Raw genomic sequence first — 15,053 nt, forward strand, 5'->3', positions numbered from 1 at the left:
TGAAAATACCTAAGAGCAGAAAACATTATTGCAATAAAAATAACCTAGAGATATATGAGTAAAACAAAATTATGCCATTCTGTATGCAAGCTCAAATTGAACCAATATGGTAATAATGCTGGTCAAGTGTTCAGTCCACTGTGAATACAACTGCAGTAATACTTTCACGTAGTAATAAATGATACACCACCATGTCGGCATGAATGCATCCTTATCAATGTGCTTTTGTCCATGTAATCACTTTCGAAACAGTTTTGAGACATGAACAAGGAAAAATCTATAGCTTTTATAGACATTCAAGGTCAAAACACAAATGTGGCAAAGATTTAAATGGTGGTAAAAATACCTGCTATCTCTAATTTTGTCTTCAAGTGCTGGCACTATTTCATTAAGACTAGATGTTGTAAGAGAGAACAGAATAGTAGGGAAGACTGCTCGCAAAATAGCATCAACATAATCAAGCCGCTGTGTGAGTGCATTCATGAAAAAAATAATCCCCGGGTGCCGGGGTAACGAATAAAAATTTGAAATCTCACTCCAAGAATGAATTTTGAAATACCAGAAAGTGAGAGTATGATGAAAAGTTGTAGTTGTATACAAGATGTAGTCGTGATAGTGGATGGTTCTATCTGAGCATGTGTGTGTCGTGTCAGAGGAAAAACTACGACAAAGCCAGGAGACCTGGGGCCTCATTTATAAAACCTTGCGTAGGATTCCTACTAAAAATGTACGTGTGCCCAAAAGCTGAAAATGGTGTGTGCCAAAAAAAAATTGTGATTGACAAAACCGTGCATACGCATATCTGCACGCACTTTCCTTTCATAGATCAGAATCCACCTGGAAGTTTAAGCAGGTCATGTCTCGCCCTCAACACGTCCACTTTTTACCATAAATGGTCAATGCAAAGTGCCTCGTCAATATATTTGATGCAAAATACTGACGGGCAAAGAAAGCAAAAGTCATGGGGGAGATGGAGGGCAGGAAAATGATATTATTTGGTGGTCAGGGTAGTGGAATCACTAATAAAAGAAAAAAACAAGCGATCGGCAGTGCGTCGACACCGCTGTGTGAGAACCATGAGAGATCAGTGACTGTAAAGGTGGAGATGACGAGTCTGATCTGAAGGTGGAAGCCAGAGGAGAGTGTCATCATGGAGCAGCACCAGAGCACACTGCCGGACCCCGAAACGGCCGCCATGGTTGTGACGGCCAGCGTGTCAATCTCGGAGAGGAAGGAGACATTTTGGTGGAGACCAGAGCGGACCGATAAAGTTCAATTTTATCTGTTTATTAAATGTTGTATTCGATATTTGAACAGGGACGGTGAAAAGGCTCAGTGGACTGGCGAGTTGGAGGCGGAGTGTGGAGGAGGAAAAAAGTGATTCCTGTCCACGCACGCGGCTTTTAACAGGATTTAAAGCCAGAACGCAAAAAAATATACTACACTGTATCACATATGTATGATAATAAAATAAGCAATATAAAAATATAGAATTTCTTTATTTTACATGTAACCCATTGGTAAATCATCTCAATTGCAGTTTTTTTTTTTTTTTTTTTTTTTTGCATGAGACTTTCCTAGAGACTCACTTTAGTTCTTGCCGTGTACATACAGTTTAGTATATTTGTACGTTATAGCTCTATATCCTAATAAAACGTCCCCATCGACTGGCAACAGCCAGTCAGTGTGCACTCCAGTGGACGGAAATCCGTTTTTGGCACAACACTGGCGCATCCACACTGCAGCTTGACGCACGGCTGTTACTGCGCTATTTATGTGCTTACTCTGAAATTAGACTGATTGTTACACTCGTTGTCACAATTGAAAATCAATCAGTTCTATCCACTGCTCTGTATCATTTCAAGATGAAACTATGACATATGAACATAGTGCTACTCATTCACTAGTAATGTTCCACTAAAGAAACATCTGGACTACTGCAGCTTGGCTGTTTATGGTTAACGTGGATCTGCAAGCCTGATATGTGAAGATAAATGTGTGAAATGAATCTGGCTTCAATTCTACACCGAACCGGACATGCATCAGAGAGGCATGTGTCAGTATATTTACATCTCAGTGTTTTATCATTACAAAAACAAACAGTACCCACTAGTGGCCCAACATGAAAATGACATGGGTTTTAGTGTATAGCCTTAAAAACGAGAAACGTTTCTGAGATTAAAACCCCACAAACAATGCCTTTCCAGTTGAAACCTCATTGTGTAAAAAGGGCCTAAATGTCTAAAGTCACAGTTTTCCAGTGTCTACTCTGGAGTCTCCGTTCTATCCTCTTTGCTTGCTTTGTCGTTTACCTTGGTTAGTTTGTTTGGATACCATTTTGATCCCTGCTTAATTACCAGACCGTGCCTTGGATTTTTCCGACTCTGCTAATGCATGTACTGTCGGTAAGAAGCTGCTGAAAACAACTCTGTTGAAGTCTTTGGATCCGTGACTGTAAATAAATGGACTGGACCTTAACAACTCAGAATTCCAATTTCCTTCAAGAAATGCTAATATAAATTGTATTTTTCGTTCAAGTTTGTGTTACATATATGGATGCTGTGTCAAACCAGAGAGATTGTGTACGAAAACAAACAAGTCATTCTGAAGCTGAAGGGGGAAACAAAACATAAAAAAGTCCACAAACATGAGATATAGCCAACACAACAATTTGTGATGTTCAGAAAACCAAGCAATGATAAAGCTGTTCTTTTGTATGGCCCTGAGTAATGAAAGGAGATTTGAGAAATTGGGATGCTTTTCATAATCGCTGCTTCTGTAAGATATGCAATACCCGCTGCCCAAACAAGATCACAAATCAAGAATGGTATAAGATGATGGTCATGTCCTCAGGATGCACAATGACAGAATAGCCAAAGTGGACATGAGATAGATTCCAACTGGAAGGAGGAAAAGAGATAGGTCTATCAAAGGATGAAGCACATTGTGACATCAAGCATGTTAACCAAAAGAACATGTAACAGCCAATGGCAGATGTGGAAAAAAAATTACTTTCAAATGAAACAATCCATCGATAGCACTTACAAGCACAATCAGTTTTGGCTTGTGCTGCTTCTTCTGGGTGCAGGAGAATAAAATTCCATCAGAGGAAAGCATCCAAATGAAGCAGCAGTCACACAGGTCAGCAGGCCTTGAGGGACAACGTTCTCAAAGTTCTTTTGTCAGTGAAAATAACATGTTCAGAAGTTAAATTTAGTGCTCTTAAAGTCTTCTGTCGAATCATTTTTGAGTCAAAATCCCAAAATATGTACTCGAAAACAATAACAGCTCCACACATGATATGATTTCTTCAATAATAATTGTAATATTTGCAAAGTAGAATGGTTTAGGAAGTATACACATCACTGGAATCTGTTTCTCCAAGTTTAACACCCCAACCCCATTCCAATCGTGTGCTTTTCAAAGAGAAGATGTGATGGAAGAGGCAATAAGACTGAGACACACCCTAAAGGAGAAATAGGAACTCCCTGCAATCATCTCCCAACAGATCGACCTCCGAATCTGATTGGACAGATGAAGGCGCCATGGTAACATGGTAAGGTGAGGCTTATTTCCCATTAGAATTCAACAGAGAAGAAACATGAAAGACCGTGAGACATATCACTCAGGCAGATTATGCCCGCCATGCACACAAATCCTGCTTTTCATGTGTGTTCATCTTACCTGTGCTGAAATAAGCTGCAGTGCATAGAAAGTAGATGGAAAGCTGGGGTGGGAAATGGAGTGTCCGCATGTCTTTATAGCAATGTCGGGACATTCTGGTGTTGATGAAAATAGAAGCATGAGCTGGTGAAAATGAGGAAAGAACATGCATGTCAATGTTGAAGCTCATGAGCGTGTTTATTACCTCGAGTATGTGCATCCAAATGTCTTCCCATGGAGGACAAAGAAACAAGCAGCAGTGTGCTACCTGATGCGTTCCACCCAGCCCCTCCTTTATGCCGTCCTCTTTACCATGGAGCCTCTCGGTTGGATGGCTTCACAGGTCGTACCTGTTTACCAGAAGGTTTCCATGGCATCACTATTCAGCTGATTGCATTGAACAGCCTCTCACAGCATACTTGATCTTTGTGCCAGAGAGCTCAAGGACATCAGTCACAGCATGTCGATATAATAATGCAACTGACATTTGTAAAGTTTATTTGCAAATGTTCTTTTTTTTTTAAGTAGGACATCTTTCTAATTAATTGGAAGATAAATTGAGATGAAAAAAATCCTAATATTTGGAGGTAAGAAAAACGTATAATTTTATAAATACACATCATTTTACTGCATTTGTTGTAGTTGATTAATTAAAATCATAATATAATTTAAAAGTTGAAAAACGTGTGTGTGTGTGTGTGTGTGTGTGTGTGTGTGTGTGTGTGTGTGTGTGTGTGTGTGTGTGTGTGTGTGTGTGTGCGCGCGCGTGCAAACGTGGTTTATCCTCCTACATTTTGAGAAACTCTGATTTATCTGGACTTCTTTTAGTTTTTAACCTTCAGTTGTTTACTTATACCCCATAAGCTAAGCTTTGTTTGTGTAAAAAAAGAAAAAGTAATTAAAAACAAGAGTACCGGTAACCGTTTTCCCCTCGAACACAGACACTGCGGTATGCTTCCTCTCATTTGTTGCGCACAAACTGCAGCACACACCACTTAAACACCTGTCATTTGTCAGATCTCCCAGGTTTTAAATAATGAGGCAGGCGAAAACAAAGCGCACAAGGTCTCAAATGACAAGAAACTGGTTGTTCAGCCAAAAAAAGAAAGGAAAGAAAAAACACAAGCCGGCAGGTGGGTATACATTACCGAGGTGTTTGAAAACTGCAGAGCTTATCTTAGTGCCACATCTGAAAGAAAACGGCTTTTATAAACACGAACGTATCCTCCTGCAGACAAATGGACAAAATGGATGAGAGGAGAAGGACAGGCAGTTTTCTTCCATGCTGCTGTTGTATACTAATATCAGACTCTTTTCTCTGGATTTTACACCCTTTGGGCCATATCTGAAATAATTTTTTTTTTTAATATATATTCCCACCAGCTGATGAAGTCGCACTCTCAGAGACATCTAAAAATCAGCTAAACTCTCTGACCTCATTCGCCCACTCCCTTCAAACTTTTAGATCACATAGTTTTCTCAGTAATTGGTCCATGGGAGGTGACATTTCTTCAGGAATAGTGATGTTTTCAGGACGATATTACATTTAGAGGCGTTAAAAGCATAAGATCGGTACTCTCTCTTTAAAATGGCAAGGTGTGCTTGCGACAGGCTTTTAGGTCGTTGTGCTGAGGTGTGTTACCGAGAAACACCGGGGCGCAATAATGGCTTCACATCCTGACATCTGGTAAAGAGGGGAGCAGACGGGTTGGCTTAAATGGCTCTCGGTGAGGGGAAAAAAAAATCAATACAAACACAAGTTCATGACAACCAGATGACAGAAAGTTGTGCGGAGTGAATTGGCCTTGAGAGTGGCCACAAGCCGTGAGGTCACGAACAGAAACTTTCCTTTGTTGCATTACCGCTGTCTGGAGGTATAAAAGGTTGTAAAATGTGTGTTCCAGTGTGTTACAGAAGATGGATATTTTGGTGTTTTCTAAAAATGAATAAAAAAAAACCCAAAAAACTTGATAGCATGTAAAGCATTGTAAAGTCCTCATCAGGGAGTTGAGGTGGGTTGGATGGATGAAATAACGGAGTTTCCTCCACTGTCTGAACTACACTGAAACTATATGCCAATTAAATTGCATAGTAATATCATATTGTTGAGCTATTCTAGCATGAACATTCTCCCATGTATTGCTCCTCTGTTTCGACACCAGGGATTTGGCAAAATATCTATAGATTTTGGAACGTAAACATTGACATAAATGGCCAATGGATTTAACTTATATCACACTTTACATAGCTCATCACACTCACCCATTCACACACACATTCACACACCATTGGAGGCTGCAGCCATGCAAGGCGCTGTCACTCCAATGGGAGCAGTTTGGGGTTCAGTGTCTTGCCCAAGAACACTTTGGTATGTAAGCAGGCAGAGAAAGTTCACCTCATGGTTTGAATTGATGTCATATAATCTCACCAAGTCACACATTAACAAGTCGGGAATGTTCTGGCTTCGGCTGCGGAAGCAGTGTTGCTTTTAGCTGCTGGACGTGTTTTAATTCTTCATTTTATCAGAGAATAATTGCTCCTTCTGTCATCTGTAAACTGCGCTGCAGGATTTCTCAGTGTGTGTGATTGATCAGAGGCTGAGAACTCCGCCCCTTTCATATGAACGCGCACACGTAGGTCTGGTTGAATGAGTGAGTCGATAACCTGCTTTGTAGTAACGGTGATCAGGATCCCGCATGTCTGGATAAGTCAACCCAGGAAACGGGGACAGATCCTGAATATGTTTATCATGCTTCGTAGTATGGGCCTCTGGTACCACTGTGTCAATTTTCAAGTGGATTCACTGCAGCACTTTTTCAGAATCGCACAGTAAAATCACACCTGCTTTTATCAGAGAGAACACACAACAAATCCAAGAATGAAACCTGAGTTTAAAGAAACTGAGCCACCATTGTTTCTGGGGACTGAGTTGGTATGAGAACATCATGTTGCCACGAATGTCACAAAACGATGTTATTTTGTTTCCCATAGTTAACTCTGACGAAAAGGAGGTTCAAAATGGTAGGCTATGTAAAAGATGACTGGCACCTATCGTGGATATAAATGGTAACATTCATGCATTAAACAATGGTAATGTCAGACTTTTGGAATAACTTGAATTTATGTCATTTGATTCACACAATGAAAGCTCAAACCTTATCCTCTACATCTGAGTATATGTACATGCAGATATTTATAATTTTTTTTGAAGCTTTCTGTAGTTGGACAGAACTTATGAATACCCTTATAAATTTTCTATTAACACAGTTCTGTGAAATACTAGGCCATAGGATTTGTACGAACACATAATGGACGCCATTTAGGAAACTAAAGCTTTTTCCGGTTTTGCTACATACCAAAACAAGGACAGCAGTGTTCAACTTCTACAAAATGAACTCCATTAATACAGTGATAGCAACATTTGAAAAAACAAAAACAACAACAAAAACACCTTCAGAGTGTGAACCTCACTTAAAGGTTATCTCTTTAATGGCCACACATCCGCTCCCCCGAACCGCCACCGGACTGTTTTCATATGCCAGTTTGACAAAGCAGGTTTTCCCTCCTTCCACACTGAAACGTCAAGATGCTGTTTTGATTTACAGACAGCACGCTGTTTTTGGGAAAGGTCATTGTTGGGTGAGAAACTTTTAGTGTTGACAGATAACTGCAGCCGGCAGGAGAAGGATTTCACCGGCTTAACGCGCAACACTGAAGGAGCAGGATTAACAATGTATGCTGGGTGTGGAGCATCTGTTGACCTGTTCTGGTGGGGGTCCAATGTAGGTGCAGATGGGCTGGCATGGTATCAGAACATTAACACAGGAGTGTTATTTTAGTTTAGGAGTCACGTGCAGCCCAATTTCATTATGATTGGGTTGGACCAGTAAGATTATGCCATAATAACCTTATTTATTATTATACATTATGAAAAGGTCTATATTTTCACAAAACCAAATAATTACAACTGAAAATGACTACAATGTCAACATGAAGCCAATTCTGATGAAACCTTCTGCTGTAAAATTCAGTGCAATCTACAGCTGTTGTGTTATGCACGTTTTCACAAACTCAGCCAAAGAGCATGGTTTTGAGCGAAGGCGTCGCGACCCTTCATGCTGATATCTCAGGTTGGATCTGCAATCTGTTGTGTCTACCACTCTTAAGAAAATAGATCAAATATCAATGTTTTCATGAATGTCCTATTTTGAGCCAGTTCTGGCTCACGGGCCTTATCTTTGAAACCATTAATTTGCCAGCTTGAGGGTTTTATTGATGCTTAAAAATAGTGATCAATAAATCAATAGGAACACACTCATTTTATATATACCAGCACAGAAAGAAGTCTTAAGAATATGCAGAATATGAGGAAAATCTGATTTGATGGTCAAATGCATTTAAGAATACACACAAACAATTCATTTTATAATGACAAATTTGCAAACAAAAAGAGATAATCTGCATTAAATCTGCCATGGTTTTCATCGCGGATATAAAATTTTAAGATGATTATTTTATTTCAGTGTTATTTGGACAATATATTAAACACAGTTGCGGTTTCACAATGAACCACATGAAAAGGAACCAGTGAAAGGATCTGGCAACACAGTCCATACTTTCACAATGGTACATTAAACCATGTTCAAACGGCATATTCTCTACATAATGCTTCGGATTGTGTTTGCTTCTGAAGGAAATTACAATTGATCAAGCTCTCTGCAGTCTTTAACTGTAACCACCACTGTCATCAACTTCTTTTTTCTAAAAGAATGGTTAGCCATTTAAAGAAGAATACAGCAAAAGCATCCGTCCAAGATATTGATGTGGTAAAGAGATCGTAGGTATTTACACAAATGTAGAGAGGGAGAATGATTATTCTTTTTTGAAAGGGAGAGAAATATCGAGCTTATAGGTGTGATTCTAATGGGAAAAGAAACTGCTGAAGATTTCAAGAGACTTTACAGTAAACAAGGTGTTGTAACAAGGACATTTAATGAACAGATACACTGAACAACAGGCAAATGCACAGGGCAATAACAAGAAGAACAAACGGATTACAAAACACATTTTCTCCTACTGCAGTCACTCTACTCAACACTACAAAAAACAATGTAGTATTGTATATATTGTATAAGGGGACCAGTGCAATGGAATTCATGCTGGTATGTGTAGTGATGAGTCACTTTGTTTTTATGCCTTTTTTATGTTTTTCACAGTTTTTATTTATATGTTTATTGATTGATTTTATAATGCACAGATGGGTTGGCGTTTTTTTTTATTTGGTTATACTTGTTGCATTGACAATAAATATTCTATTCTATTCCATTCTATTCTATTCTATCAGTCTGGCCTACTCAAAGTGAAACTGGGCTATTTGTGGCCCCTGAACTAAAATCTAATCTAAACTCTGATCTACAGCGACACTGCAGTATTCCAGAAATGTGCACATTCACGAGTCAAGCCAAAATACTAAGACAGTCAAATAAAATAATTACTTTCTGAAATGGACTTTTTCACTGCAAATGCAAGTGAAATAACTGTAAAGTGTATGTATGTATTACACATTTGTAACTGGCAGAATACTGACAATAAAACAGATGTATTGTGAATCAATATTGATATGAAATTTTGAAAAACGGACATTGAATTGAATCCTCTCCTCATGGGCCCGCCTTAATTTTTTTAGTCCCTGTTTACACGACAAGTGGAAACTCATACATACACACACGTTTGAGATCGATGTTGGTAATGTGTCAATTGCTTTTCGTAGCCATCTGTTTTAATCTCAGCATGGTCCCTGAGCTCATATTCAGTGTCATCATTATCATTTGCGTAATGTTCTCTTGGGCAATACTGCAGCTTTTCATAAGCTCACATCTGATTATCAAGAATAAGAGAATGGTTTTTTTCTAGCTGTTGCTTTCTTGTTTTTGATATAACGTTAAGAAAAAAATATGTCTTTGAACATAAAGTCAAAAACAATATGGAGTTATTTAACTGGAGTGTTTCAACAAGGGAGATCCTTTCACAACACTTGGATGTTTTTTTTTTCCTTATTATTATAAAGTGTTACAAAAGCATACCTCTTCTTGCAGTCTGTGTGTGATTACTGTCCATTCTTATTTGCTGGAGTTTGCACAGCCAGTTTACTGCCAAGTGGGTCAATCGCTCACAGTTCCAAAGTGCACGGTTATGAAAGCCACTCAGGCTTTTTCAGATAACCCAACTGATAGCAAAAAGAAAAGAAAATACAGGCTGGAACTACTTCTCCGACTTCATCTCGCACAAGAAACCAAGTCACAAAGTAAAAAAAAAAAAGAGCCTCTTTTCAGGTATGACTGCAGAAATATGGGATGTTATTATTGTTGGTGCGGGACTATCTGCACTGAGTGCGGCTCATTTGCTCAGAAAAAGGGACGACAATTTGAAAATCCTGATTCTGGAAGGGAAAGGTACGTACGTCATTCTTCACTGGATCCCACAATTTGGAGGCAGTGGAAAATAGATGCTGTGTTGCTGTGTTGTGCAGATCGAGTGGGAGGCCGAACACTTTCCAGTGAAATTCCAGCAGCCAATGGCATGGATTGCTGGGACTTTGGAGGGCAATGGGTTGGAAGGTAATGCCAAACAAAAACCACGATATTCTGTGTCAGAATTTCTATTGGGGTTATATACACACTTAAGTTTCTTTATAGTTTCGAGTTCAACTTGAAGAGGAAAGAAAGCTTGTCGTTTGCATAATTGGAACTCTAATTATGAGACAAATGCGTTCACAACTTCAGAAACAAAGAATGGTTTCCAATTTAAAAGGGTCACAGGAGGTCAACATCGTGTCAGTGGTTGTGACACCTGCAGTTATTCTGAGCTTTCACCTGTAGAAAATTTTTTTTTTCCTTTTTTCCAAGATAGGTCCTCATTTCAATATCTGTTAGTTCTTTTAAAATCACTCTGTGTTTTTGGTAGTGCTGAGAAGTTCCTGTTACTAATACTTGGGAATATCTTGTCTGTTATTTGATGGTAACACTGCAAAACTCCATCAAGGCCATGTAATGACCAGGATATGGGTGCAAGGCTCTATTTCTCTGTTTTCTGGTAGTTTTTGAATTTTCTTGATATAATAAATGGTGAATGTGGTTATGAGAAATATACAAATGAAAGCCTGTCAGTGGTAGTGGGAGAGAAGTAAGTTTATTTGGTCCGAACCATCAATATATCACTATTTGCTGTGTATAAATGTAACTGGGTTTTTTTCAGACATCTACTTGAGCACATACACTGAAGAAATCTACTGAATAGTATACAAATTAGAAGTGTATAATAATTTCTTTCAAAAGACGCTCAGATTTTAGAGAATCTCATTTATGCTATTTGATATAGCCAAATTAGATGACACAAACCCCTGACATAAAAGGCAAAGCATCACAGAAATGTGTAGTAATCCTGGGATCAATGATCAGTCTTTTCAGTGCTTCATGGAAACATTTCATTCAGAACATAATCAGGGTTTAGATAAGACTGATGATGAAGAAGCTGACTGGACGAATAGGAGTGTGGTTTTACTCCAGGTTGCAGTGATAGCGAACTCACTATCTTGAAGAGAAAGGCTAAGAATTATAGCGACAACACAACTGCCCTTTAATAGGTAAATCTTTGTTACCATGATGTGACTGACGTGTGGTGTGCAGTGTGTTTTGTTTATATCCTGCTGAATATATGATTAAATATCACGAGTTTAAGTTGCATTCTTTAATTTTACATAATACCATAAATAAGTGATTTTGTTGTGAAACCCAGCAGTAGTTGCTGCTGTAATAGAAACAGCTTTAAAATGTTATGGGTATGTATAGGGTATGTAGCGGAGGGCCGTGCACTTCAGACCCAGGCCCTCACTGCTGGCCTTCACTGAGTTACCACGCAGAAATGCCATATAAAGAGCCTTTGCATCACAGATAAATACTTGTGTAGCCAGAATAAATACCTTTACGAATGAAAAAAATCCCAAGTTCACGTCTCTTCTCCTGCTGCAGCTGCATAAAAAAGTGGCTGCTTCTTGAAACTTCTGGTGGTCAAGGAGGGTGACAAACGTCTGCTTTCTGTGGTCTTGAAAATAATATAATACTGAATCCTGCCATAGAGTTTGTAGTGAGCACTAGTAAATTGCACCGGTAGTGTGCTGAAATATGATTGGTTAAAGCTTTAATGTGGAAGTACGCATCTGGAAGCGGCGCAGCCAGGGGAGAAACGATGAGAGGAAGCGGACAGACCATTTGGAATTGTTTAATAAGTGTTCATGGACAAAATATAATCAATATCAGTCTGTGATTCAGATCTTTTTCTTAGGCCTGCAGAGAAGCCTTGAAGGCCCTGACGGTCCGCCACTCTAGGAAACACATACACACCTCAGGGTCTCAAGCTCAATTCTCTCTCAAAGCTCCCACAAAAGTAGTCAGTCGTGGTTTTGTATCTATTTTCACTTGTTCACAGACCACTGGCATCTCTTTTCTTAGATCCAGCAGTCCTTCTCAAATCTGCCCTCAAGCATTTGGCAGAAGCACAGTAACTCTTGTTGAAGAAGTGTCGAACAAGAGTGTTTGTGAGAAAATTTCAGTCAGAATTTAGAACAATTCACAGCCCAGACGGCTCCACTCGAAGTAGCAAACTGTCACATGTTTAAGCCGGCAGCCGTCTCAACAGTACTCTGGGCTGCAACCTCCAGTCAGCTGATGGCTACAGAGCCGTTACAATGGAGAAATTGTTAAGGGCACTTTGAAGACAGAGGGCAGCACCTCTCCTGTGCTTCATGTTTACCTTTCACAAGTTTTCCAAAGATTTGTTTCTCCAAGTTCAAGGACCCATTCAATTCATGTCACCTCTTTAAACTGAATGCATTTATGATTCAGCAGGCGAGTGTAATGACCCTGGAGCAAATTCTAGAAGACACGGCTCACAAAGCTTTAAAACCAAGGATCTGGCTTTCTCTTTTAGCACCCAAACACACGTCATGGAGCTCATAAAGGAGCTGGGCTTGGAGGTCTACCCACAATTTAACGCAGGCAGGAAGGTGCACCACATGGGCGGGCTGACTTCCAAGGTTCGCGCCTACAAGACCAGCATCCCTGCTCTGTCCCCTCTGGTGTTAATGGACATCACCCAGCTCATGTGGAAGGTGAGAGCAATCGAACTGACACAGCAGTACGCTGCACGTAAAACGGTGTTCTGTCAGAAATGCCTTCAATATGTTTCTAAATGTCTGATCACATGAATATCACATTTCCTAAAGGAGAAATATTTATGGAGAACCACATTTGCATGCAAGCCTAGAATAGGACGGTGCATATATTTTTACAATTGGCATTTCCAGGAAAGTATGCTTAACCCCCTGAGAATGCTTATGAAGTCCCTAATGGGTATGGAAATGGGAAATTGTACCCTGCTTCTTGTTTAAAAGGACAAGAGTGCATTTATCATATAGCAAAGAACCAGAAAATGTTGAGCTCTGAATAAATAATTAGACTAGCAGTGGGAAAGAGAGGAAGTGGGGGTACAATTGAACCAGCAAAATCATATTTGGCAGTCTCCAGCTATTATTTTGTTGTTATCTCTATCAATGGGATACTTTTGGTTCGTCATAGTGTAAATCATTGTGTGTGGGTGTCTTGCAGTGATGAAACCCTGTGTTCAGGTTGACAGGCTGTGTGCGACAGTGTGTGTCCGGGATCCTTCTCAGACTCCAAACGCTGTGGACCTGGACAGCGAGACCCTGCACTCCTACATCCAGCAACACGTTTGGACCGCAGGTGAGCTTAAAGACCGTTTTTACCTCCGGACCTGAACATGTCGAGTTAGGAATTCATCAAAGGCTCTTGGGAGATTCTTCAAATCGGATTTACAAAAATGAGAAACCTCTTTCACTTGCTGCAAAACATCCCCAAGCTTAATTCAAGAGTGAGTGTGAGTTTCAAATCAACGCTAATTATCCCCTTGACTGTATTAAACGCCAACCCATCTGATCGCCTACTGGTTTGTTCCAGTACTTTAAGCGGGCCGGTATGCACCGGTACACAGTACAGGCACTTTTAAATTTTACCCCTCAGCATACCGGGACCTTTTTTTTTTCCGAGTGTACGGCGTGTACCAGAAACTTCCATAATTTCCGGGCTATAAGCCGCTACTTTTGTCACACACTTTGAACCCAGCGGCTTAAACAACTCAGCTTCATCAGGATGGTGTGTAGTAATGTACACTCATTTGTCTCTCTCTCTCGCTCTCACTCTCATTCTTTCCTTTGTATTTTTTGTGGGGGGATTTTTAAAAATCTGCCAATATTTAAATATATATGCAATTACTTACAACATGTAATTATGTTTTTTGTTGTTGTTGTTGATTTTTTAATCTAACACTACTATAATAAGGGTCAACAAGCTGCACAAGGTTCCCTTATTTTACACTGACCACCTGCTGCCAAAATGTCTGTGTACGCCAATGAATATCATGTTTTGTCTCAAATTTGTATGACAGATTGACAGCATGTCACTAAGGAGAGTACCGGCACTTGTTTTATTCCACTTAAAGCACTGACTTGTTCTCGTCACCTTTCGCAGAAGGACAGTATTTACACATGACGTGTGGATGATGAATGAACTGAACGGCTCATTCATTTTGTCAGGCCAAACAATGTAATTGCACTCATTGTGTGAATGAATTGCATAGTATTTTATGTATAGAGCTTTAAGATTGAAGACAGTAAGCAACATAGAAGCAGTTCACTTCCCTTTTACGACTTACAAAATGTATTCGAGACGATGTTTTGTTTTTTCTCTCTGTTGCCTTCCCCTATGTTGATGTTTTGGTGGCGCAGTTGTCAGGATTCACACACCTCGCTCCAGCACCGGATCCTCTCTGGCACTCCTGCAGGCAATCAGCTAATTGATTGTCAAGCAGTCTTAAGCCCTGCAGGGAGGAGGGTCCGGTGCCAGAGGATTGCTAGTCTTCACTCCGTGTGGAGGTGCGTCGGTGTTGTCCTCCCCGGGGGGTGAGTGTCCTCCCCGGGGTGGTTCCCGCTCCTATTCCGACGCCGGCTCCAAGAAGTTCCCCGTCCGGGTCCCGTCCCGGCTCCAAGAAGTTCCCCGTCCGGGTCCCGTCCCGGCTCCAAGAAGTTCCCCGTCCCGGTTCCGTCCCCAGAAGTTCCCCATCCGGGTCCCGTCCCGGTTCCGTCTCCAAGAAGTTCCCCTACCGGGTCCCGTCCCGGTTCCAAGAGGCCCCCCCTGAGGTTCCCCCGGGCCCCGTCCCCGTTTCCAAGAAGCCCGCGAGTTCACCGGGCCCCGTCCCCGTTTCCAAGAAGCCCGCGAGTTCCCCAGGCCCCCAATGCCCGAGATCCCCGAGAGGCCCCC

At 40.5% G+C, this 15,053-nt stretch overlaps 1 protein-coding gene across 1 annotated transcript in view; it reads left to right on the plus strand.

The window, feature by feature from the left end:
- Positions 1-9,997: 9,997 nt before the first annotated feature.
- Positions 9,998-15,053, plus strand: part of LOC308140255 (putative flavin-containing monoamine oxidase A) — a gene marked incomplete at both ends in the record, with an annotated part of 87,522 nt that continues 82,466 nt past the window's right edge. Inside the window, 4 exons of the mRNA XM_080509940.1 lie at positions 9,998-10,115; positions 10,193-10,280; positions 12,649-12,829; positions 13,346-13,460. Of these exons, the coding sequence (XP_080366066.1) occupies positions 9,998-10,115; positions 10,193-10,280; positions 12,649-12,829; positions 13,346-13,460 (502 nt within the window). The remainder of the gene's footprint in view (positions 10,116-10,192; positions 10,281-12,648; positions 12,830-13,345; positions 13,461-15,053) is intronic.

Source organism: Blennius ocellaris (assembly GCF_963422515.1).
Source record: "Blennius ocellaris genome assembly, chromosome: 15".
NCBI classification, from domain to species: Eukaryota; Metazoa; Chordata; class Actinopteri; order Blenniiformes; family Blenniidae; genus Blennius; species Blennius ocellaris.